Source organism: Penicillium macrosclerotiorum (genome assembly GCF_028827735.1).
Source record: "Penicillium macrosclerotiorum strain IBT 26536 chromosome Unknown utg000006l_segment0_segment0, whole genome shotgun sequence".
Lineage (NCBI taxonomy): Eukaryota > Fungi > Ascomycota > Eurotiomycetes > Eurotiales > Aspergillaceae > Penicillium > Penicillium macrosclerotiorum.
In genome coordinates, this window is record NW_026643085.1 from 2,446,385 (window position 1) to 2,469,416 (window position 23,032).

At 46.0% G+C, this 23,032-nt stretch overlaps 6 protein-coding genes across 6 annotated transcripts; 4 read left to right on the top strand and 2 right to left on the bottom strand.

The window, feature by feature from the left end:
* Nucleotides 1–96: 96 nt before the first annotated feature.
* N7462_006159 (translationally-controlled tumor protein) lies at nucleotides 97–879 on the top strand (the record flags this gene model as incomplete). The annotated part of the gene is made up of 4 exons (XM_057077877.1): nucleotides 97–111; nucleotides 189–474; nucleotides 560–719; nucleotides 795–879. The coding sequence occupies 4 exons, from the start codon at nucleotides 97–99 to the stop codon at nucleotides 877–879; spliced, it is 546 nt and encodes a 181-aa protein (XP_056933457.1).
* Nucleotides 880–1,518: 639 nt separating this feature from the next.
* N7462_006160 (putative C6 transcription factor) lies at nucleotides 1,519–5,310 on the bottom strand (the record flags this gene model as incomplete). The annotated part of the gene is made up of 9 exons (XM_057077878.1): nucleotides 1,519–2,407; nucleotides 2,464–2,490; nucleotides 2,546–2,635; nucleotides 2,688–2,758; nucleotides 2,815–3,140; nucleotides 3,194–4,208; nucleotides 4,269–4,308; nucleotides 4,359–4,903; nucleotides 4,966–5,310. The coding sequence occupies 9 exons, from the start codon at nucleotides 5,308–5,310 to the stop codon at nucleotides 1,519–1,521; spliced, it is 3,348 nt and encodes a 1,115-aa protein (XP_056933458.1).
* Nucleotides 5,311–10,005: 4,695 nt separating this feature from the next.
* On the top strand, nucleotides 10,006–10,506 carry N7462_006161 (uncharacterized protein; the record flags this gene model as incomplete). Its single annotated transcript, XM_057077879.1, has 1 exon — nucleotides 10,006–10,506. One exon carries the CDS (start codon nucleotides 10,006–10,008, stop codon nucleotides 10,504–10,506), a length of 501 nt encoding a protein of 166 aa, XP_056933459.1.
* Nucleotides 10,507–15,448: 4,942 nt separating this feature from the next.
* Nucleotides 15,449–16,833, top strand: N7462_006162 (glycoside hydrolase family 76 protein; the record flags this gene model as incomplete). The annotated part of the gene is made up of 2 exons (XM_057077880.1): nucleotides 15,449–16,177; nucleotides 16,234–16,833. Coding segments are annotated over 2 exons (1,329 nt in total), but the record flags the coding sequence as incomplete, so codon positions are not given.
* Nucleotides 16,834–17,627: 794 nt separating this feature from the next.
* Nucleotides 17,628–20,009, top strand: xlnD (beta-xylosidase XylA; the record flags this gene model as incomplete). Its single annotated transcript, XM_057077881.1, has 1 exon — nucleotides 17,628–20,009. One exon carries the CDS (start codon nucleotides 17,628–17,630, stop codon nucleotides 20,007–20,009), a length of 2,382 nt encoding a protein of 793 aa, XP_056933461.1.
* A 400-nt stretch (nucleotides 20,010–20,409) lies between these two features.
* On the bottom strand, nucleotides 20,410–23,031 carry N7462_006164 (uncharacterized protein; the record flags this gene model as incomplete). The annotated part of the gene is made up of 4 exons (XM_057077882.1): nucleotides 20,410–21,240; nucleotides 21,463–21,742; nucleotides 21,796–22,777; nucleotides 22,836–23,031. The coding sequence occupies 4 exons, from the start codon at nucleotides 23,029–23,031 to the stop codon at nucleotides 20,410–20,412; spliced, it is 2,289 nt and encodes a 762-aa protein (XP_056933462.1).
* Nucleotide 23,032: the final 1 nt, after the last annotated feature.

Below are 23,032 nucleotides of genomic sequence, written 5' to 3' on the forward strand. Positions count from 1 at the left end.
AAAACTTCATTTTCCCCCTCCTTTTTTTGTTTTCCCCTCCCTTTCACTACTCGATACCCCCTTAGTTCCCTTTGTGTTCACTTCTCCACCGCCACCATGATTATCTACGAGGTAAGTCGAGTCGCCATTGATGCTTCGCTGTTCCGGCAGATTGAAGAACGAGGTGATAAATCTAACATCCACACCAGGACATTATCTCCGGAGATGAGATTCTCTCCGATACCTTCAAGATCACCCCGGCCAAGGATTGCCCCATCCTGTGGGAGACCGACTGCCGCAAGTACCTGAAGAAGAAGAACGAGGACTTCGAGCTCGCCGGTGCTAACCCCTCTGCCGAGGGTGGCGATGAGGGCGGTGATGATGAGGGTGAGGCCGTCATGGTCCACGACATCGAGGACCAGTTCCGCCTGGTCTGGCTCAAGACCGAGGAGGGTCTCAAGCCTTCCAAGGATGCCTTTAAGGGCCACCTCAAGAGTATGTACATTCATGGACTGGTGCTGTCGCCAGTCCTGTCCAGACTGACTTTGCAATTCACTGACGTGCCATTACTTTTCTCTAGGCTACCTCAAGAAGGTCCTGAAGAAGCTCGAAGAGACCAACGCTGGCGCTGAGGCCATTGCTGAGTTCAAGGCTGGTGCCCCCGCCGCCATGAAGAAGCTCATCGCCAACTACGACAACTACGATGTTATGATGGGCCAGTCTATGGACGGTGACGCTATGTAAGTTGCCATTGATACTAATGGAGGGATATCACGTCTCCATCAATCAACAAATGTACTAATTGTCCCGTATAGGCACGTCCTGATTGACTTCCGTGAGGACGGTGTCACCCCCTTCGCCACCGTCTGGAAGCACGGTTTCCGGGAGGTTAAGGTCTAAATACCATAACTCCCAGCGAGCGTTAATAAAATACACTTGACATGAAGAAAGAGAAACTATGAAGTAGCGCGAGCCAAAATTCTGCATCCATGTCTAGATCAGACGCGGGATCTGCTCGTTCCCCTCGGCCAGGCCTTTTGTCTGTTCTGGCTTTCCATCGCATCTTCGTCTCCTAATTGATCGGTCGGTCTGATCATCAAGAGTTACGCCTCATGAATTGATAAACTGTTATGTCTCCAATCTTTGCAAGTACTTTTGGCAGTAGTGAAACTTCCCGCCCAGCATTGTAGAACGGTGTATTTCGACTTGGATTCTGAGTCGATGTACGGCCTACAGTGAACGCACGATCTATCCATAAGAATGTCCTGGAAAGTCCCATCCAGCGCATGATATGTAAATTCAAACCTTTATCGTCCATGGAATATATTATATTATCTTGATTATATACAATCTATCGAGATCAGCAATATCCCGTCCAAGTACTTGATGGACCCTCGGCATTACCCGAGCCATTGTCTGCCCAGGTTGGTGGCGTATCACCAGCAGTTGCTATTGGTGGCAACCCACTCATATTCATTCTAGTATTGCCATGCGCTGTTGGCACGGCCAGATTGGCAAAGTCCAACCCGGAAACGGGATCTAGTTCCATGAGTTCATCAGCAACGGGAAGATGCTGCCCAAACACAGCGTCCCATTGATCCCAATCGAAATTGAGATTCGGGTCCACCATAGAGGGGGAGTGGGGACTCCCCTTGATGGGGGGTTAGGTGAGATTGGATCCATAAAGGGCATCTGCGGAGAGCTGGGCCTGTTTAAGTGCGGTCGTGGGGATTGAGCGGTCGGAACTGCGGGCGCGGCTGTTGTTGGAGAGTAATTTGAAGGGGGCGATCCGATAGAGGACGATAGCTCTGGCGAGGTTGCCATGGCACTGGACGGCGACAGAGCGCTCGAGCCTGGCATAGCCATGGCTGCCGGGGTGGGATTGTACTGGGATGGGAGAGACACAGGGCGTTGACAGGATGGCGGGGCTTGGTAGGAGTACCGCAAGGGGCTCGGCCGGGGTAAAGCCGATGAGATCGATGGACCTGAGGGAATATGGGAGCGGGTCATGTTGTTGAACAGGCGATTGAAGTCTGTGAGTTGGCGGTCTGGGACCAGAGCCTGGCGTGGAGGACCGCCTGAAACTATTGGCGACGCGGCATTTGATGGAGGATTGGAGTAGAGGGGACCACGGAAAGGTTGAGGCTCGGCCGCCGGTGACGCGACTCCTGCTTGGATTTGATCCTGCTCAGTCCAAAGCATTTGTGGGTTCAAGCCGGCCTTTTGCCATGCCTTTTGGCGGAGACGTCGGATCATGTCCCAGGCTTCACGACCGCCATCCTTTAGAGGCCGTTGCGTTGAGACACCGTCTTCACCACCGACAACACCTCCATCAGGCCCGGACAAAGCCAATATGCGGTCAATAAAGGCACGAGACCTGGACGCTTCAGGACTATAGGGACGTTCGTATAAATCGATGAGCATGATCCTGGTTGATGTCAGAGCAGGCAATATCAATGAAAGGATAGACAGAGGCAGACATACATTGTTGCATGCATCGGCTGGTGGTTTCTTTGTGTGTGTTAGTTGACAGATAAAATGAGGGGACATCGAAATAGGCGCTTACCCAGGCCAACTCCATTGGAATGGTTGAAAGTCCGGGTCCGTCGCAAGCTGAATGAACTTTTCCATAAACCCGTGGCAGTGACGAAGGGCACTAATTGGGTTAGACCGAGAGATTCTACTGACGAGATGGAGTGAGTGTCTACCTTTGCCGCGCCGCGGGCCATATCCTACTGCGAGCATTTTTGAGAAAAGGTTGATAGGCGACACAGAATGCCTTGTACATGAATTAGCAAGATGTGGACAGAGAATCTTCGTATTCTTGCCACTTACCTTATCGATATACAAGGAGAGAATGATCCTCGCCCACTTGTGGAAACAGACGAGAACGCTAGAATGGTATTGCTCTGGACAGCAATTTGGCCCTTCACCTGGGAGTTCGGTATCTGTGGACCGGGACTCTACTGGAGACTTGGACATGGATAATTCTCTGCCCATAGATACAGGTGCACTGCTAGAAGAATGGCCCTCAGGTATTCTGCTTACGATCGAGTTCAACTTCAGCTGGAGATCAAGCAAAATTGCCCGAAGTTCTTCCATATCCTGACGGGTAACAGGCTTAATGCCAAGCTGAATTTTCAGGATTCGACGAACAGCACCTAATAGAGTACTTAGAGAGTTCACACGGCATTTAGAAGCGGAGTTAACATACGGGCCATGATATACTTGCCCCGTGCGGTTAGGTAGAAAACATTCACCATCGATGGTCCACCGCACAGAGACGGATCATCCGGGTTGTCTGGTAGTCGTCCACTATTCAAAAGCTGTTCGTATCGTTCGGCAGCCGGGGTGCCCAATAAGGTGTCTTTGATTTCACTTGTTTCACGGACATCCCAGTAGTTCTCGTCACTTACCAAAGGAGGGAGTCCGCTCGACATGGCTACTACGCCATCCATATGCATAATGTGCCACCAGAGTCGGCGTCGGTATTCTGCTTCAGATGGCTCAATGCCAAATTTTGCTGGATCCCGATGCAATCCCATTGTCTGGGCCACTCTCATAGCCAAACTGACAAATAGACTGCTTGTCAAAGGCTCTTCTTCTTTTGATAAGATAGTCTGCACGATGAGGTAGGCAGCCAGCCCTTGAAGAGATGGACTGCGAGGGAAGGATATTTTTGTTAACCAACGGGTGACCTCTTCGCTATACAAAGTGGATAGCGCAAACCGGGACGGGGCGTTAAATTCGGCTTTGAGAGTCCGTATAGATACAGTGACAGAGCCACCATACCATATTGCGTAGAGTAACGGTATGAATGAAGGATTCGGGCACGACTCCCCTGAATAGCTGCTGTAGTCATACCAATCCCAAAATGAATTATAGAGTTTCAAAATCGTGGGCGGATGGATTACCGGGCTGATTGCGTGAACTCCAGACATAAATCCCTTATACAAGATATGGCTTTGGCGTCGAGTCGGAACGTGATCCAGCATTTCCGGCTCAACAAGCTTCTCGTTTATGGACGGAGAATCGCCTGATGGGAAGATGATAGACTTTTGAAAGGAGCCGATTCGAGGTCGGGGCGAGGTTGAGCTCATAGAGCCTCCTGGACCATTCCAGGATCTACGATCATTCAAGATGGGCTCATGAGTATCATCATCGGCGTTTTCAGAAGTAATGTCATGAGATCGATTTTGATCGCGCAACAGTTGGTTGAGATCGTTGATCTGTAACAAACTTTAGAGATGGTTCCAAATGGGATATTTTGGAGACGACTATCACGATACCTCATGGGAAATATAGGCCCAGTAAGTTGTTCCGACGTATCTATTTCCATTAGCAGCCGCGCATTCGCGCCATCGAGTAGTTTTGCTTACCTTGACCGACCACCATCCTCCAAACTCAAATGACCCAAATTCAGGCTCCCAACTGGATCGACCAAATCAGTGGCTTGACCAGATGGAATTGGAAATTCATCGCCACTAGATTCCGCGCCAGCGCGACGCGGGCTAGAGGGCCGCGAGGAGACCAATCGCCCACCCGATGCCCTTCCCTGCCGCAACTGTTCTAATAGAGCCGCATCCACACCACTAGAGCCGACTACTCCCTGTCTTTCTGCTTCTTCTAAAGCCCGAGGAGTTCCGCCAAGACGCTCAATCATTGTCATCAACTTGTCCAATCGGGCCTCAATGGCACGCGGGTCCGCTTTAGGCTCGTTTGATGTGCCTGCATTCTTTAAGTTTCCATATATCGTTTGTAACTCGTCCACATCATTCTCCCAGGATCGTGGCGCTCCCCGCCTTCGTTTTACTCCATGGCTTGGTTGCGCGATCTCTTCAGGCACCTCTTGGTTCTTTTGCGACGATGTATCGTAAACGCACTCATCTCCGACTTTCGCACAATTGCCGCACACTGGATGGACCTAAGGGATCAAAGCGAACAGTCAGTCCCAAGCTAATCGGATGCCTATGAATTTAAACTTACCTTATCGCACTTGACCTTCCGCCGGCGACATGTGTGGCAACTGTAGCTTGCGCGGTTCCGAGTAATATGACGACCTCCGGCCAGTGGCCCCCGCGCCGATGACGGAGGCCGCCCGGACGAGGTCGCGCGCGACAGCGATTGGAGATTCGGGGGACTGGGGTTCATAGTCCGTGCTACGCGACTTCCACGAGTGAAGAAGGAAAGAAGCGTCTGGGAAGACAATTCGCTCCGCGGCGATAGGATTGCGGAATGCGGAATGCGAATTGCGGGGAATGGTAGGCTGCTCCGTCGGTGGCCAATGACCGCATCAACATTTGACTCTTGAATGCCTGGGAGTTCAGGCATCAAGTCGGATCTAGACTACGGCTCCTGAATACGGCTCAGTAGGACCCTACTCACCGCTCAGTAGGGTGTCAAAAAAAAGTTCAGTAGGATCCTTGTGCCACGAATCACGTGCTGTATGAAATATGTGGTATCCTGGTTAATTACATTCCTGAATCAAAGTGTTTTTATTTACAGCTTAAGGTCGCTATACTATCTTTCCTGTACATTTTCATTTTCTACATCGCTATCCACCTACTACCACTATAACCGAGTACGAATCTAGCTGGTACCGCTACCGAAAGTCGAAAATTAGTGAACTTATTGATTTGAGACTAATTCTTTCTATCAAGGATACAGGTATTACGCGCTGCTAACTAGTTAACGTAAAATATGCGTTATCGTAACGTACCTCTCTCCTAATGTTAGAGAATAACTACTTATACAGGGTAGAAAGCCTGTCGACTAGGTAGGAAGATAAACGTCAAGTAAGGAAAGCAAAACACTGTTTCTTGCTATCATGGATCTCTCCATAATCCTCAATTTATGTACAAGCTTCAATACTTTCCCTCATGACCAAAGCAAAGACGATGGATCATATTACAACATACGGTCTGACATGGCCTACATGTAACAGAGGTAAGCAAAGGCTACAGGGGAGAGGGGTTCACGAATCCCTAATAGAAGGGCACCGAACCCTTAGGGCCTTGTAGGTCATGCATCTATGTTAGGGAGAAGTGGGGCTGTTATGACGAAGCCTGACCGATAAGGTGTCGAACTGACACCTGAGGCGTGAAGTTGGGAATAGCCTCATGTTGCATTATCATATAACACCTAATCTCCGACGATCTATCTCGTAATCGTACCGTTGCCTGCTCTAGCCTTATACGGGCTCGGATCTATAGAGTAGATCGAAGACGTATATAGTTGAAGGGCGCCTAGTTAGTTAACGAAGTAGTTATATGATAACTACTACGTGTTCCTCCTAGTTATAGTGTATATTCTTATATTATACCGTGAGGGTACCACGTTACTAAAGATAGTCGATTATTAAGTCTTAAATATAACTATAAGTAATAATATATAAATTAACGCGAAGAACTAAATATATATAGGTAAACGAGTATCCTTATATATCTAGTCCTTCTTATCACTAGCAGTGTCTCCGCCCACCCACACCGCTTCCGCGTTGTGGGTGTGCCACACACAGATTCAACACCACACACAGATTCAACATTTCCTACTTCCCCTATTTTTTGCTTCCCTATCCAACACCACCATCTAAATATGCCTAAATTTGATGAATCTCGTATGGCAGAGGCCTGCCTAGCTGCATCACGCGTTGAGAAGCCGAATATAGCGCGTTTAGCACGCGAATTTGGTGTTAACCGACACACCCTCTATAATCGAATCAAAAAAGGAGCAGGGCCTAATACAGCTAAACGCAATGCTAAACAGGCCCTAGAAGCCTATCAAGAAGAGGCCTTAATTCGCTAGATTCAACATATGAACGATTGCTATATGCCTATCACTCCTAGGATACTAGAAGCGTGGGCGAATCGTGCATGCTAACGCGTCGGGAAGCCGTCGGTTAGCAAGATGTAGGCGTATCGCTTTATCAATAGGCTTCCTAAATATCTTCAATTAGGGCCTACTAAGCAGTATACGAAGGGGTCAAAGCGAATCCTAGCAGAAGACCCAGCAGTATTAGCGAATTGGTACGATCTACTAGCCTAAACGATTAAGAAGACTATACTACCACGCTTAGTCTATAACTTTGATGAATGCGGCTTTCAACTAGGCGAAGGAAGGTCTAGAAACGTTATATCTACTACTACTACTACTAGTAGTAGTAGGAAGGTAGTAGACCTTCCTTAGCTAGACTAAGGCGAAAATATTACGTCTATCGAGTGTATAGCTGCCGACGGGTAGCAGATGGAACCCTGGTTCATCTTTAAAGGCAACGGGGTCTTTATAGAATCTTAGTTTAATCAAACAGACGACCTACTACTAAGAACTACTATCACTATATCGCTAAACGGTTGGATAACCGATAGTATAGCAGTTCAATAGCTTCGATTCTTTATAGAATCAACATGCGACCGTACGAAATCGGGTGAAAAACGTATCCTACTATTCGACGGCCACGGTTCGTATCTTATATTCGAATTCCTATACCTTTGCGAAGAGAATAATATCCTACCTATAGGATTCCTACCACATACTACGTATCTTTGCCAGCCGCTAGACGGTAAGCCGTTTCTAAGCTATAAGCAACACTTCCGCTTAGCGAATAACGACTAAGCGTTTTAGGGTGGAAGCCCTATCGGAAGATCCGAGTTCCTTCGAATAATCGGTGATATTCGGAATAGAGCGTTTAGCTAGCGAATTATTCGTGAATCGTTTAAAGATCGTGGGATATATCCAGTCGATAGTAGAAAGGTTATTAATAGCCTTCCTATCTAAGAGTATTAAGATCTTACAGCACTAGATCTACCGCTTCATTCAACACCTTCGCCGCCACCACAAACTACTATATCTTCTTCTAGTATCGACAAATCGCCGCCTAGATCTATATAGGATCTAGAGAAGAATCAAAAGAAGATTGCTAGATATCAACAAGAAGATCTTACACCTAGGCAGCAACGCAATCTTGACCGGTTATTTTATCATAACAAGATTGCTATAGAGAACCTATATCTAGCAAACGATACTATTCGCAAGATTAGGGAAGCTTAACAACCACTACAGCGCCCAATCACTAAGCGCCAGGTTAAAACGCCGCTTAGCAAAACAGGGGTACTCTCTATTAGAGATGCAAATCGTTCTATTGCTAAAAGAAATGAGAAGGAAGCAGAGGCAGAGCGGAAGCGGGTAAGGAAGCAGTGGAAGAAAGCGTATGGAATATCACCACCACCAGAACCTACACAGGAATCCTAGGCATCATTAGATAGAGCAGAGGAAGCACGTCAGAATGGGCTAGGTTTCTTTATAGATACTAGTAGGATGCAGTAGTAGATAGGGGAAATAGGAAAAATGTTGAATCTGTGTGTGGTGTTGAATCTGTGTGTGGCACACCCACAACGCGGAAGCGGTGTGGGTGGGCGGAGACACTGCTAATAAGTACGGAACTTATCACTAATCTCTTCCCTACTTATCGCCTAATAAGTCGCGTCACGTGACCTTAGGTGTTATTACCTAAGTCTCTCTATAGATTCCTAGTTAGCAGAATCTCCCTGACCGCCTTGTTACTGAACTGATTAGTTCAGGCGTGCCTATATTTAGCATCCTAGGGGTAGGGTCTGTAACATAAGGTAGGGGATATTCAATATTCCCCTGCCTACACACTTAGATAGTTCAGTCACCCAATACATCACTATATTGAGCATCTCGTTCCATTGGATCCTAGCTTTCCTAGCCGATACCGTATCTTACTATATTGACAACTAATCCTGCAACTAGCGCGGCTACCGGCTACGGATCTAGAGGCGCCTAACGACAATAGTGTTACTCCTCTAGGCCAAGCTAGGAAGAGAGGAGACCTAGAAATAGCTGCACTTCTGCAGAATCTAGCTATACTCACCGAAGCCTTCAGGTACTTATTTATATGACACTAGTTCGGTGCCGATCAGGAAAGGATTTGCCCTATCAGAATTAACCTTGAAATATAATATCCATATACGTGCTAAAACAAATTAGTTACGACTGTCTCATCGAATATTCACAACAAACAAATTATGCTTCTGTATCGGTTTCAATTTTGCCTTTCCCATTTTCTAAGGAAGTTTCAATCTCTCAGATGCTTCTTCTTTTTCGAGGCTCTCGACATTGGAATGCCTGGACAAGCATGGCTCCTCGTGGCATCCATGGAGATTCAAAAGTGCTTTCGTTTTTTTGTCGAAGCTGGCTATGAGGTTTGAACCTCTTCGGTTAAATTTCCGCATTGTAGAAAGCGATTCAATGTTTGGTCGATAATTTGGCCTTGCTCGGTCTCACCCTGAGTCGAAGGTCTGTGGCGCTCACGCCGTAATAAAGATGCGCTAACCCACTGAAGACCCGTGGTAATTCAATCTTCAAATCCGGTCTTGAAATACCAAGAAGAAAAAGAAAGACCAACATACAGTACCCCATTCGTTTACTGAGTTTCGAGAAGAAACCTATTAAAGCGATAGCAAGAAGACAAGTTACTCAGAACGGGCGATCGGAGACGGAGTATCTGGTCCGTTGGTGCTCTTGGGAAAGCTTGGATTAGGGGGATGGCAAGCAGGAATCGGATCAGTGAATGAACAGTTATTCTGTGTCTTATAACCGCACCTATACTGTATCGTGGCAGAAACAAAGAACATCAGCGATCCATCAAAACCAGCGCGTGAACAAATTTCCTCAGGAAGCATCTTGCTCCCGATTCAGCTCAAGCCAAGGTTGGGAACTGAATTCTTAGACAGTGGATACCCGCATGTGATCTTCAGGCCACGGGCATAAAGATAGGTGGGGACTAGTAAGGGGATGTACATGCCGATCCATCCACAAACTAATGATATGGTGCATACGCAATAAATTCCCCTGTCATTAAGGGGTTTTAATGAATGTGCTTTGAACAATTGGCCACTAAACCAAGGCCTCGAAAACATATAAACATACCCTGTCCTCTAGTCCATCGAGTGCCCCATATTCCCAAAAATTTTCTTTTGAGCACTTATCTCACTCCTACACTGCACAATGCGTGTCCAATTTTCCATTTTTCTCTATTTGATATCCTTTGCGATAACCTTTGTCGGCCCTGCTCATGCTGATTGTGGCGCCGTTTTAGACCGGTTCAAAGAAGTCTCAAGCGAGTCCGAAAAGATCTTCCTAGACCTGTGCAAAAAGAAGTGCAATCCAACATTCAAAGATTGGCCCTGGTTCGAGAAAAAAGCTATGAGAGAGGTGAACAAAATGTTTGGCGGAAAAGTTCCTGAACAGTTCCCTGGTCTCTTCAAGGAGCTAAAGGGCAATCTTGCGAAAGATAAGTTAACCAAATCAGAATCTTTTTGCAAGAAGTCGACAAGGGAGCAAGCTCTTAAAATCAGTAAAGACACTATCATGCCAAAGATACCTATGCTTATGGGACTCATGAGCGAGTGCGAGAAAATCCTCAAGTATCTCGACGACCCGAAAACCTTCTCCAGTTGGAGAAAAATGGCAAATGAATATGCGGTATATGATAAATGTCTGAAGTGAAATTTTGAAACTATTGAGTGCGAGTTGAATTATCCTATGTCTATGAAAAGTTCCTGTCTGATATGAATTAAAGAGTGGACAATTCAGACATAAGAGTCTAGCGCTAGGACTTACTAGCCCTAGATGCTATGGTGGTTCTCGCGATATACTGCCCTAGGCGCGTGAAGGAGTTTGGGTTATGTAGGATGGTTGTCAAAAAGTCAAGCTGTGAAAGTACTTGCGAAGGAAATTGTGGAGAAAGGCTTAGCATTGTCTGAATACTTAGGGAATTGGGTGGATGATGAACATCCTATCTTAAATGGGTCTTAGTGGGATTTAACCACTCCTTCAGTTCGACGTTCACCAATTAGTGCAAGTTCCTAGTACTGTATACGAGCGTTTCAACCAAATCCGATGAATCTAAGGCACATTCCTCGAAACAGATTCGGACGAGTCTGTAGACTCTTTAGCCCAATCTCACACACGAATCCACCCACACATACATCCAATTTCTTTGTATTGTAAAAAACATCGCCCACTTAGACAGGGAATTTGATCCTCAAATTCTGATTCAGTAAGGGGCTGTCTTCGGGTGAAAAGTGCAGATTTCAACTAACGTAATTTCCGCCCAAGCTGCGCACCCTAAAATAGATGGTTAAGGCGATAAATAACTAGCAGTGTCTCCGCCTACCCACAACGCGAAGGTGTGCCACGTATAAATGGTCACCCACACATAAATGGTCACTTTTTGCTATTTCCCCTATCTACTACTGTATACTACTAGTATCTATAAAGAAACCTAGCCCGTTCTGACGTGCTTCCTCTGCTCTATCTAATGATGCCTGGGATTCCTGTGTAGGATCTAGTGGTGGTGATGTTCTATACGCTTTCTTCCACTGCTTCCTTACCCGCTTCCGCTCTGCCTCTGCTTCCTTCTTATTTCTTTTAGCAATAGAACGATTTGCATCTCTAATAGAGAGCAACCCTATTTTTCTAAGCGGCGTTTTAACCTAGCGCTTAGTGATTGAGCGCTGTAGTGGTTGTTGAGCTTCCCTAATCTTACGAATAGTATCGTTCGCTAGATTTAGGTTCTCTATAGCAACCTTGTTATAATAAAATAACCGGTCAAGATTACGTTGCTGCCTAGGTGTAAGACCTTCTTGTTAATATCTAGCAATCTTCTTTTGATTCTTCTCTAGATCCTGTATAGATCTAGGCAGCGATTTGTCGATACTAGAAGAAGATATAGTGGTTTATAGTAGCAGCGAAGGTGTTGAATAAAGCGGTTGTAGATCTAGCGCTATAAGATCTAGGTAATCTTGGATAGGAAGGCTATTAATAACCTTTCTACTATCGACTAGATAGATCCCTCGATCTTTAAACGATTTACGAATAATTCGCTAGCTAAACGCTCTATTCCAAATATTACCAATTATTCGAAGGAACTCTGATTATCCGATAGGGCTTCTACCCTAAAACACGTGGTCGTTATTCGCTAAGCGGAAGTATTGCTTATAGCTTAGAAACAGCTTACCGTCTAGCGGCTAGCAAAGATATATTATATATAGTAGGAATCCTATTAGTAGGATATCGTTCTCTTTATAAAGGTATAGGAATTCGAATATAAGATGCGAACCGTGACTATCGAATATTAGGATACGTTTTTTACCTAATTTCGTACGGTCGTATATTGATTCTATGTCATAATATTGCAACATGAAGCTATTCCCAACTTCACGCCTCAGGTGTCAGTTCGACACCTTATCGGTCAGGCTTCGTTATAACAGACCTATTTCTCCCTAACATAGATATACGACCTACAAGACCCTAAGGGTTCGGTGCCCTTCTATTAGGGATTCGTGAACCCCTCTTCTTTATAGCCTTTGCTTACCTCTGTCACATAGGGGCTACGTTAGACCGCATGTTATAATGTGATCTATCGTCTTTGCTTAGTTATGTAAGAAAAGTGTTGAAGCTTGTACATAAATTGAGGATTATAGAGAGAGCCATGATAGCAAGAAACAGTGTTTTGCTTTCCTTACTTAACGTCTATCTTCCTACCTAGTCGACAGGCTTTCTACCCTGTACAAGTAGTTATTCTCTAACAATAGACTTATAGTAGAATCTAACCTGACCGCCTTGTTGCTGAACTGATTAGTTCAGGCGTGTCCATATTTAGCACCTTAGGGGTAGGGTCTGTAACACGTAGAAGATATCTCCTTCCTAGTCTAGTAATAGCTAGTCTAGCGAGAGGTCTAGGGAGCTAAGAGGGCTAGTCGATATACTAATAAAAAGGGAGCAGTTGACTCTGGCATGGTTTTGCAATGGGTTTCAAAAGGGCCTTTTGCCAGAAAACTGTCGGGCATCACCGCAGATGAACTAAATTGACGATACGTGGCCACCGGATTCCCATCCAATTTTTTTTTTTATTATTGAGGTATTTGAATAGCTATCGGACTGGATTCTTTGCAAGAGTTACTCAAGTTTGACTTTGCATGGTCACTATTGCCATTTATCTGACCCGAAAGGTAATATCGGTTGGCAATTGGTGCAATACAAGAAGACATCGCGTAAACGATATTCGTAATGCCTCTGTAGATGATTATCCGCTCCTTTTTCCGATTTACCGTTTGACCCGCGATAGCCTTGCGCCTTCTGCGAACGTTTATTTTAACAAACTTCTAGATTACATCTTCGAGACGCTGAGGGGTACATAGGAACGCGAGTTTCCGATCCACTTGAAGTTTGCAATCGGCTAGATTCCGAAGCCCACCAATGGCCATGCAGGGCGAGATTTCTGATTGAGGCAAAGGCCTCACCGCACAGAATCCATCTTTCTTCGCTGTATTGAGTGGCCAATGGTCTCTGACATCGAACCCAACGGGATTGTGAATCTCGGCCTTGCCGAGAATGTGACAAAACAGCAACTCCCCTACTGAACATCGGCTAAGACTGTTTTGGACACCAATGCATGTGAATATGGTGAGCTTCATCAATTCTCATCTCTCGTTCGAGATGACAGCTTCATAAAAAATTATATTGCAGTCAATCGGACACGTTTGGCTGAAAGCTATCATTTTGCCTGCAAAGTGGCTAAGATCCCATAAAATCCCTTATCTTGAGTGCAACGCCGCATTCTTCATTAAAGTTTACTTAGGGGCCGTGGTAAAAGATGCCATGAGAGAGGAAATCCTTGTAAGGCTTCGAAGGGAGAAAATCTACATCGCGGCTGGGGAATATTATGCTGCAGAAGAAGCGACATGGTTTCGGCTTGTTTTTTCGCACCCGCTCAACGTTTTGAAGGAGGGGCTGAAGCGGATTGCTATGTTAATTGAGTAGCAGTCTACGTCTTGCTTCAATCCGGTCAATTATTTTTTGTCTATCAGGGCTAAACCTCGGTAAATTTACATGCAACGAACCCTGCTGAGGTGCTCGCGTTCAAAATGGAACGATGGCCGCACTCCACTACATTATCTAGTAAAGTCTGTGGAACAGATTGATGCTAATAAGCATCTCATTAATTGGGGTGCTGATGTCATCAAGAGTGATCCTCAAGGGAGTACTGCTCTTCATGAGTTGATTCAAGGACAAATTGTAAAAGAAAGATATGCGAACAGGTCTCGAAGAGGGCGAATGCTGGGGATTTGAAATGGAAACAAGGCGAAAGTAGCACGTAATGAGTGAATTCAAGTCCTGGTAAATGCTGGAGCATCTTTGGACATACCAAATGAGGGTGGTCGGACACCCAGACAAATCTTTGGCAATTTTTGAGCGCAGAAGAAAGGCAGGGGCCGAAGCATGCAGTCTCAGATGCCAAATGCAGACATTATGGGTACCGATACTGATTTGTGACCTCGTCGTGTAAATAGCCATGTCGAAATATTTTATTGACATATTCGTATTTTAGTTATATCTGCACAAAAGGACCTGTCATGGCTCTTTTCCCTTGTTTTCGAAGGTGAATATTATATAATGGGATTTTTTGGCCATTGTTTATTCCCAAACGCCTGAATTGTACAGGTGGCGCTCTACATGATTTATCTCGGAATCGCTTACAATCAGATCAATGCTCCGCAGATCTTTCTCCAGCTTATGTCGGCAATTAGGTGATGATCTGCGATTCTAGATTATGGGTTCGGTACATTCCACTGGACCTGGAGTGAATGACAAGACCTAAAATTTCCCCAGTAGGCCACAAAGCGATTGAACTTCTTCATATTGACATCGAATCTTGGGGCCTGGCCTTGGCACAACGCGGCCAGCGGGACTAGCGGTACACATACGCGTCCACAGCCTCCGCCGCTTGTTGCCAAGACTCGGCCAAGTCAGAGCTATTCAAATTTGCCCATCGGAAGAGGCGGCGGGCCTTGTATTTATCATTTGTTTCAGGGGGTAGGTACGTGTTGCTAGGTCTCGGCAGTGGCTCGGGAAACCAGTCCGAAGCAGCTATTCCTGCCAAGCAATCTTTGTCTGCAAAAAATCCGCTGGCCCTTCGCGCCGCGCCATTGACTTCTTCAACGCCAAGAAGTGTAATGGATCTCAAAGGAACCTTCTCAATGTTCCATGTGGGTAGATGCTCGAGCAAAGCATGCCGACATTCTATTCTTATGTTCTATTTTTTACTATGCGGAGCCGGACGGCATGTATGGAAAATGAAGATAACCCTTTTTCTTTCCATTATTCTAACTTTTTTCCTTCGAAATAATTTTATGGGCTTTTCGAAAACAAGTTGATGACTCTTGGAGCATTGACAATCGAGGAATTTAGTAAATATTCTTTGGATAAAGCACACTTACTGGATCTTTCACTTCACAACTCCCATGATTTATCGTGGGTTACACTTCCACAGATGGGCTCTGCTCTCCCTCGGGGTGTCATGGCCAAATCTTGGAGTCTCAGCAACAGGAATTTCTGTGGATATAGACAGTTCTGGTGAGTACTTTGCGACGCTGCCCCTTTCCAGAAGAGAAATTTCCACTTACCTTCAGCAGACTCGATTAAGTCGGCCGCTAGCACGCTAGCATATGACCTCGTTACCTTTTACACCGGCAACAATACAGGAGATGTGGCCGGAAATCTTCCAGATCCATACTACTGGTGGGAAGCTGGTGCATTTTTTGGGGCTCTTGTCAACTACTGGGCGTTCACGGGAGACACCACCTACAATAAAATCACTCGTGAGGCGATTGTACATCAAGCGGGGAGCAAAGGAGACTTCATGCCTTCCAACCAAACATACACTGAGGGTAACGATGACCAGTGTTTCTGGGCATTGACTGCCATGGCAGCGACGGAGAGGAACTTCACCAATCCATCTTCGGATCCAGGATGGCTAGCAATGGTGCAAGCCGTTTTTAATGAGCAGGCTAATCGATGGGACACCTCAAGCTGTTCTGGCGGGATGCGATGGCAGATATATACCTGGAATTCTGGATACGACTATAAAAATACCATTGCGAACGGCTGCTTTTTCGATATTGCTGCTCGACTGGCACGATATACGGGCAATACAACATACGCCGACTGGGCAAATAAAGCTTGGAATTGGTCGAAGGGAAATGGCCTGATTACATCAGACTTTCAAGTCTATGATGGAACCACTGTTCAGTCGAACTGCTCTTCCTATGATCGGACGCGGTGGTCATATACTGCAGGAATTTACCTTCACGGTGCTTCTGTGATGTATAACTACGTGAGTTTGTATTCAAAAAGTCCCTCCGTTTTATCAACTAATTAGTCACGTCCTAGACTTCCTCTTCAAACTCATCCTCAAACTCATCAGCAGCAGCATGGAAAACACGTTTGAACGGACTCCTTGCAAGAACCGAGCATTTTTACTCTACAAACGCGTCTAGCACGAATGTTATGTACGAACCACCTTGCGAGTTAAGTGGTAGCTGCGATACAGACCAGCTCTCATTCAAGGCATACTTATCTCGTTGGCTCGCGGATGTTACCCAGCTTGCACCATATACCTATGATACGATCATGACAAAGATGCGGGCTACCGCCCAGGCCGCCGTTGATCAATGCCAGGGAGGAGATACGGGAACTTACTGTGGGTTTCGATGGTCAAGTGGAAGCTACGATGGAACTACCGGAGTCGGGCAGCAGATGGGTGTTCTTGAAGCTCTGCAGGGTCTTTTAGCCGAGAAAATAAGCGGACCTTTGACATCAACCACTGGTGGAACAAGTGAAGGTAATAGCGCGGCAGGAACCAGCTCTGATGAAACAGAGTCGGAAATTCGCTATTCCAAAATTACTACCGCAGATAGAGTAGGGGCCTCGATATTGACTGCCTTGGTTGTTTGTTTGATGGCATCCGCTGTGTATTTGATGATATCCTGATATGGGTTTCTGTTCACATCTTCCCTTTTATATTATGAATGCCATTGAGAGTTTGAGCCAAATCACTTGTTTCTCGAGAAGGGGGCCTGAATCAGTCGATAGCATGAAAGTATAGGATGCCCGCCAAACGCATCCATATTCCAGGAGCTGCTTGGAATAGATCCAAATATGGAAGTGATGAGCGTAGGGCTGGTTTCCTGTGAGGTGTGAAGAGAGATTGAGAAGGATAAAAGTACAAAGTATAACAGTTGCGAGATTTCGCAATGAGGGATGAGTAATCATGAGTGGAGGATTGAAAAAAAGTGCCTTATTTAGCCTGAACCTGTGTAACAGTGCAGATCAAGCTTCAGAATGCCGTTGGAGTCGGGAAAACATTGGGCGGAGAGCCATCCCCGCCCAACTTTGCAGGATCCGCAAGTAACACTATGACGCATAACAAATTCTCCATTTCCTCCTTAAGCTTTTCATGGATGTATTCAGGCTGAATCCTAAATCATACCATGTCTTAGCTTAAGCCCCCACACATCATAGTAGTCATGAAAATCCCCGCAATAGACCTCCGAAAAACATGCAGGATCAACTACAAAAACTACCGAATCGGGGAAAAATGTGGAGAAGCCATTGATGTTTTGGCAATTGTGTATAGCCGGTGCGCACCAATGCTCTGCAGCTAGCGTTGGACGGAACACGGCATCCGGCTAGAGGTGTTGTAGGTATAAATATCTCTGTAATGCCAACATAAAAGTTCCGTTGGCAGGAAGGCCAATCAATTGTCCCAACCCCAATCCTCAAAAATGCCGCCTTTTGCATTGCTTGCGGTGCTTGCAGCTCTAGCTCCGACCACATTTGCTCAAGCAAATACAAGCTATGTGGACTACTCAACGGAGCCCCAGCCAAATCTCGATGAACAAACACTTGCCACAATCGATTTATGGTTCCCAGATTGCAGCAGCGGACCCCTTAGCAAAAATCTGGTCTGCGACTCCTCCGCACGCCCGCATGACCGGGCTGCAGCTCTTGTATCTTTATTCACATTGGAAGAATTGGTAAAAAGCACTGGAAATGACATCCCAGAAATTCCCCGCCTTGGGCTTCCGCCATACCAGGTATGGAGCGAGGCCCTGCATGGCCTCGATCGCGCAAATTTCTCCGATTCGGGCGATTATAGCTGGTCGACATCCTTTCCTTCACCAATTCTCACCATGGCTGCTCTCAACCGTACATTGATCAACCAAATCGGCGCTATAATTTCGACACAAGGCCGTGCATTCAACAACGCAGGAAGATATGGATTAGATGTCTATGCGCCAAACATCAACTCTTTTCGCCATCCAGTTTGGGGCCGCGGTCAAGAGACCCCCGGAGAGGATGCTTACTGCCTCTGCTCGAGCTATGCATATGAGTACATCACTGGTATCCAAGGCGGAGTTGATCCCGAGGCTCTGAAATTAGTTGCCACTGCGAAGCACTATGCCGGCTATGATATTGAAAATTGGAATGGCCACTCCCGCCTGGGAAATGATATGAACATTACCCAGCAAGACTTAGCAGAGTATTTCACCCCACAGTTCCTGACTGCTGTTCGAGATGCTCGAGTTCACAGTGTCATGTCTTCGTACAACTCAGTCAATGGAGTACCAAGCTCTGCAAATTCCTTCCTTTTGCAAACTTTGCTAAGGGATGAGTGGGGATTTGTTGAAGATGGATATGTCTCCTCCGATTGCGATGCGGTTTATAACGTCTGGAACCCACACGAATATGCTGCCAACATCACTGGTGCGTCAGCGGATTCCATGCGAGCCGGCACAGACATTGACTGTGGAACTTCATACCAATACCATTTGAACGAATCCTTTTTCCAGGGAGAGATTTCTCGGACTGAGATTGAGCGTGGAGTCATTCGACTTTATTCGAATCTTGTTCGCCTTGGATATTTTGATGGAAATGATAGCCAGTATCGCGACTTGACCTGGTCAGACGTTCTCGTCACTGACGCCTGGAATATATCCTATGAGGCAGCGGTGGAGGGTATTGTTCTATTGAAAAACGACGGAACCCTCCCATTATCGAAGAAGCTCAACAAGGTCGCATTGGTCGGCCCTTGGGCTAATGCTACAGAGCAGATGCAAGGAAACTATTATGGAGCTGCGCCTTACCTCACCAGTCCTTGGACGGCTCTCAAGGAATCGGGCCTCACTGTAAACTATGCTCTCGGTACGAACATTTCTTCTGATAGCACTGAGCTCTTTTCAGATGCCATTTCTGCTGCGAAAAAGTCCGATGTGATTATCTTCGCGGGTGGAATTGATAACACCATTGAAGCCGAGGGGATGGATCGGCAGAACATTACTTGGCCCGGGAATCAGCTTCAACTAATTAAACAACTGAGCAATCTTGGAAAACCCTTAATTGTGCTCCAAATGGGCGGCGGCCAAGTGGACTCCTCGGAACTAAAGGAAAATAAGAAAGTGAATGCTCTTATTTGGGGCGGCTATCCTGGTCAATCGGGCGGAGCAGCCCTTTCAGACATCATTACGGGCAAGCGTGCACCGGCTGGGCGACTGCCTGTGACCCAATATCCGGCCGAATACGCGTTACAATTCCCAGCCACCGATATGAGTCTCCGCCCATCTGGGTCCAATCCAGGCCAGACATATATATGGTACACGGAGAAGCCAGTCTATGAGTTCGGCCATGGGCTGTTTTATACCACCTTTGACATATCTCCTGCTAACTCGAAAGATGCCAGTAATGGTGCATCTTTCGATATTTCAAACCTTCTCTCGCGTTCTCACACCGGGTATAATGTGATTGAGCAACTCCCTTTTCTGAACTATACTGTCACTGTTACCAACACCGGTAAAACTACTTCCGACTACACGGCTATGCTCTTCATCAACACCTCTGCAGGACCAAAGCCGCTCCCCAACAAATGGCTTGTTGGATACGACCGTATAGGGTCAGTCAAGCCGAATACTTCTCAAAAAATGATCATTCCTGTGTCTTTGGACAATGTCGCCCGCACTGACTTGCAAGGCAACCGCGTTCTCTACCCTGGAAAATACGAGCTCGCTTTGAATAATGAGCGATCGGCTGTGCTGTCATTTACTCTGACTGGTGACGCAACTGTTATCTCCAAATGGCCACTGGATCAACAGCAAATTCCTCCAGCCTAAATAATGGCGAGTACCTGCACATAGAATAGCTAGGTTCAATTCGTATTCTTATGTGGATATTCATTTACTCTGATTACCAAATTCAAATCAAAGCAGGTCACTCCAAAAGCCTGATGTAGCACACATGGGAGATTGACGAAGTTGATAGTTGCCTTTTGAGCCACTCATTTTAATTTAAAATTGCCCCATTCTGAATCTTTTGCTTCAACTCTTCTATGAAAGGATGACACTTTATAGCAAGACGGTGTTGATTCAAAATTAATCATATCCATTCCATGGCTTGATATCGCAAGACTCTTGTGATTAGTCCAAGATAGAACTCGTCTAAATGACTATGACGTCTTTTGCTCAGAAAGAAATAGATCCATCTTCCTCGAAGAGCTCTTTTTAGCCTTGAAAGTTAATATGAGATTTTAAAGACCCAGGCAAAATGATCAGCAGCCGCAATCTCTGCGCTCACAGATAATACAATGGATCCATTTTGGGACTTCATGCTTGGTACTACTGCCCTGGCCATCTTACCCCCAACGACCGTAATTTGATCTCCTTCCACCCAAGGAATCGGACTGGAGAGGGTAAGCGTAGCGTTTGGTTTTGAAAGAGTGTGGATGTAAAATGCATCTTGCGACATAGTAAACCGAATTTCGTCTCCCTCTTCGGGAGTTACAAACCAGTAGGTCGTGTTGAAAATTGATTCCGCGTGACTTTTGATCCATGAGCCAGCTTGACGGAGATGCTGTTGCTCGACGTCTATAATTGTCCCGTCCGCAGTGGGTCCAACGTCTAGCAGGAAGTTTCCATTTTTACTGACGATATCTATGAGGCCAGTGACAATGTCGCTGGCGTTCATATAGCTGGCCAGTGGAGTAGCTCGATTGTATCCGTAACTGTAAGGATCCATTCCAAGGCTGCTTTCCCATTTTCGAACTTGCACTCCGTCATATCGCGCATATTCTGGAGTATCGAAATCTCCCGGGAGGCCGCAACGGGCGTTCATCAACACTTGTTTGTTTTCCTGGGCTGCGCGATTGAACCACTCCGATGCGAATTCAACAGTGCGATTTGGGCCGCCGATATCGCACCACATGATCTCAGTACCCATATCCGCTAGCGTATTCATTTCTGGCAAGATCTTGTCAATAATATAGTCATTCACGGGGACATATCCAGTATATGGTAAAGTTTCATTTGTGAATGGATTCGTCGCATTTCCTGATGGTTCAATCAGCCCCTTGCTCATGCTAAAATTATCTCCTTCGTATGATGATACCTCCAGGCCAAGATGAAAAGCCATATTTTTGATAATCGGGGTTGAACCATTCCGGCAGGGAATAATATACAGCCCGATGAAGTTGTGGCTGATATTTTTTGGATGCGTCAAATAACTCCTCGATGATGTTAGCCGAATCAGTGAATTTGCGGCCCCAAGGGCTGGTCATAGAGAGAAGCTCACTTGGACGAGATTCCGATGCGGATTCAGGGCAACCGAAGTTCTCTTTGTCACATTCTCTGGAAGATCAAAAAGGGCATATCCTTCATGATGCTTGCTGACTTGAACAAAATAATTGGCACCAGCATCAGCGAATAAATCAACCCATTCCTTCGGATCCCACGCATCAACTGTGAAGTTTTGGATAAAGTCATCATAAACCAAATTGGGTCCGTATTTTTCTAAATGGTAATCGTAGACATCTGTTGGGTAATCTGGACCTTGGCCCAGCCACCACCAGTACCTAATTGGTTTTACGGTCAGGAGATCACCTCATAAATTTTGATCCGGCCTTACCATTCAGCATAATTCTCCTTGGATCCCGAATTGCCCCAACCGGGGACAGAGTAGATTCCCCAGTGGATGAAAATGCCATACTTCGCATTATTGTACCAACTTGGTGCTTCATGGCTGTAGATTGACTCATAGGTAGCCTCGTATTGACCAATTCCATATTTTGCAATGAAGGAGTACTTTGTAGTCGGGATATCATCTCCCTCGATTATAATGGATGCTGGACCAGATCTTCCAGGTTCGATACCTTCGCGATTCTGGACGCCAATTTCCACTATAGCTTGATCGCCGGGACATAGTCGTCGAATGACCCCCTCAGTCACAGTAATGACGCCAGGGGATTCTACATGGACGCGAACTTTGTTATTTCGCATAACGAAGGAATTCCCGACGTTGTTAATGACAGCCTCAATGATTTGAACTTTCTCAGTTCCCTCTATCCATTTCTGAGTCGAGCGAGCATACTGTATCTCTAGTCTGACCGGCGATAAGCTATCCTCAATAACTGGTAGCAGTGATAGTGCGAAGATGTGAAGCTGAGTGTTGATCGATGCTCCCCCGGGTGAGGTAGATGAGCCAGTTGAAATTTCTGGAAAGGTTAACGAAACGAGCTCTTTGGATGAGTCCAGCCAATTAATAGTCTGGAAAATATTGGATCGATTGTAGTTCGTATCATTTTCTGTCAGATAGCCAGAAAATATCAAGTCACCTCCAGCTGGATATGGCCAGTTCCACCAGGCTGGGACTAAGAATGGCCCAGTTGTTGAGCTGCCGTCAACATATTCTGCGGTGACTGAGCCAGAAGCCATCCCAGACTCAGAAGCTGCGAGCATCTGAAAGCTGAAGTATTTTGATCGGGGAATTTCGATTTTTTGGCCATTGACAAGCATATTGTCGAATCCAGATGCGTTGTATCCTGAAAATCGATAGTTGAATCCTCCATAGGTGAACCTTTCGGGAGGTATTTGCTCTGCTGGATACGAATCTGGAAAAAGGTAATTGGCAATATGAATAATTTAATATAGCTCAACACGGCTACTCACTTCCTTCGCCATCGAAATTAGATTCATTTGGACTCATGCCAAAAGCACGGTTGTTGAACCACGGCCCAAGATCCACTGGGAAAGAGGCGCTTTCTCCAGAAAGAGCTTGAAATTCATTTTGCGGTTTAAATATAACGGCTTTGCTTAGTGATATGCAGAAAAAGAGCGTGCAGATGGCGTTCTTGAAAACTATCATG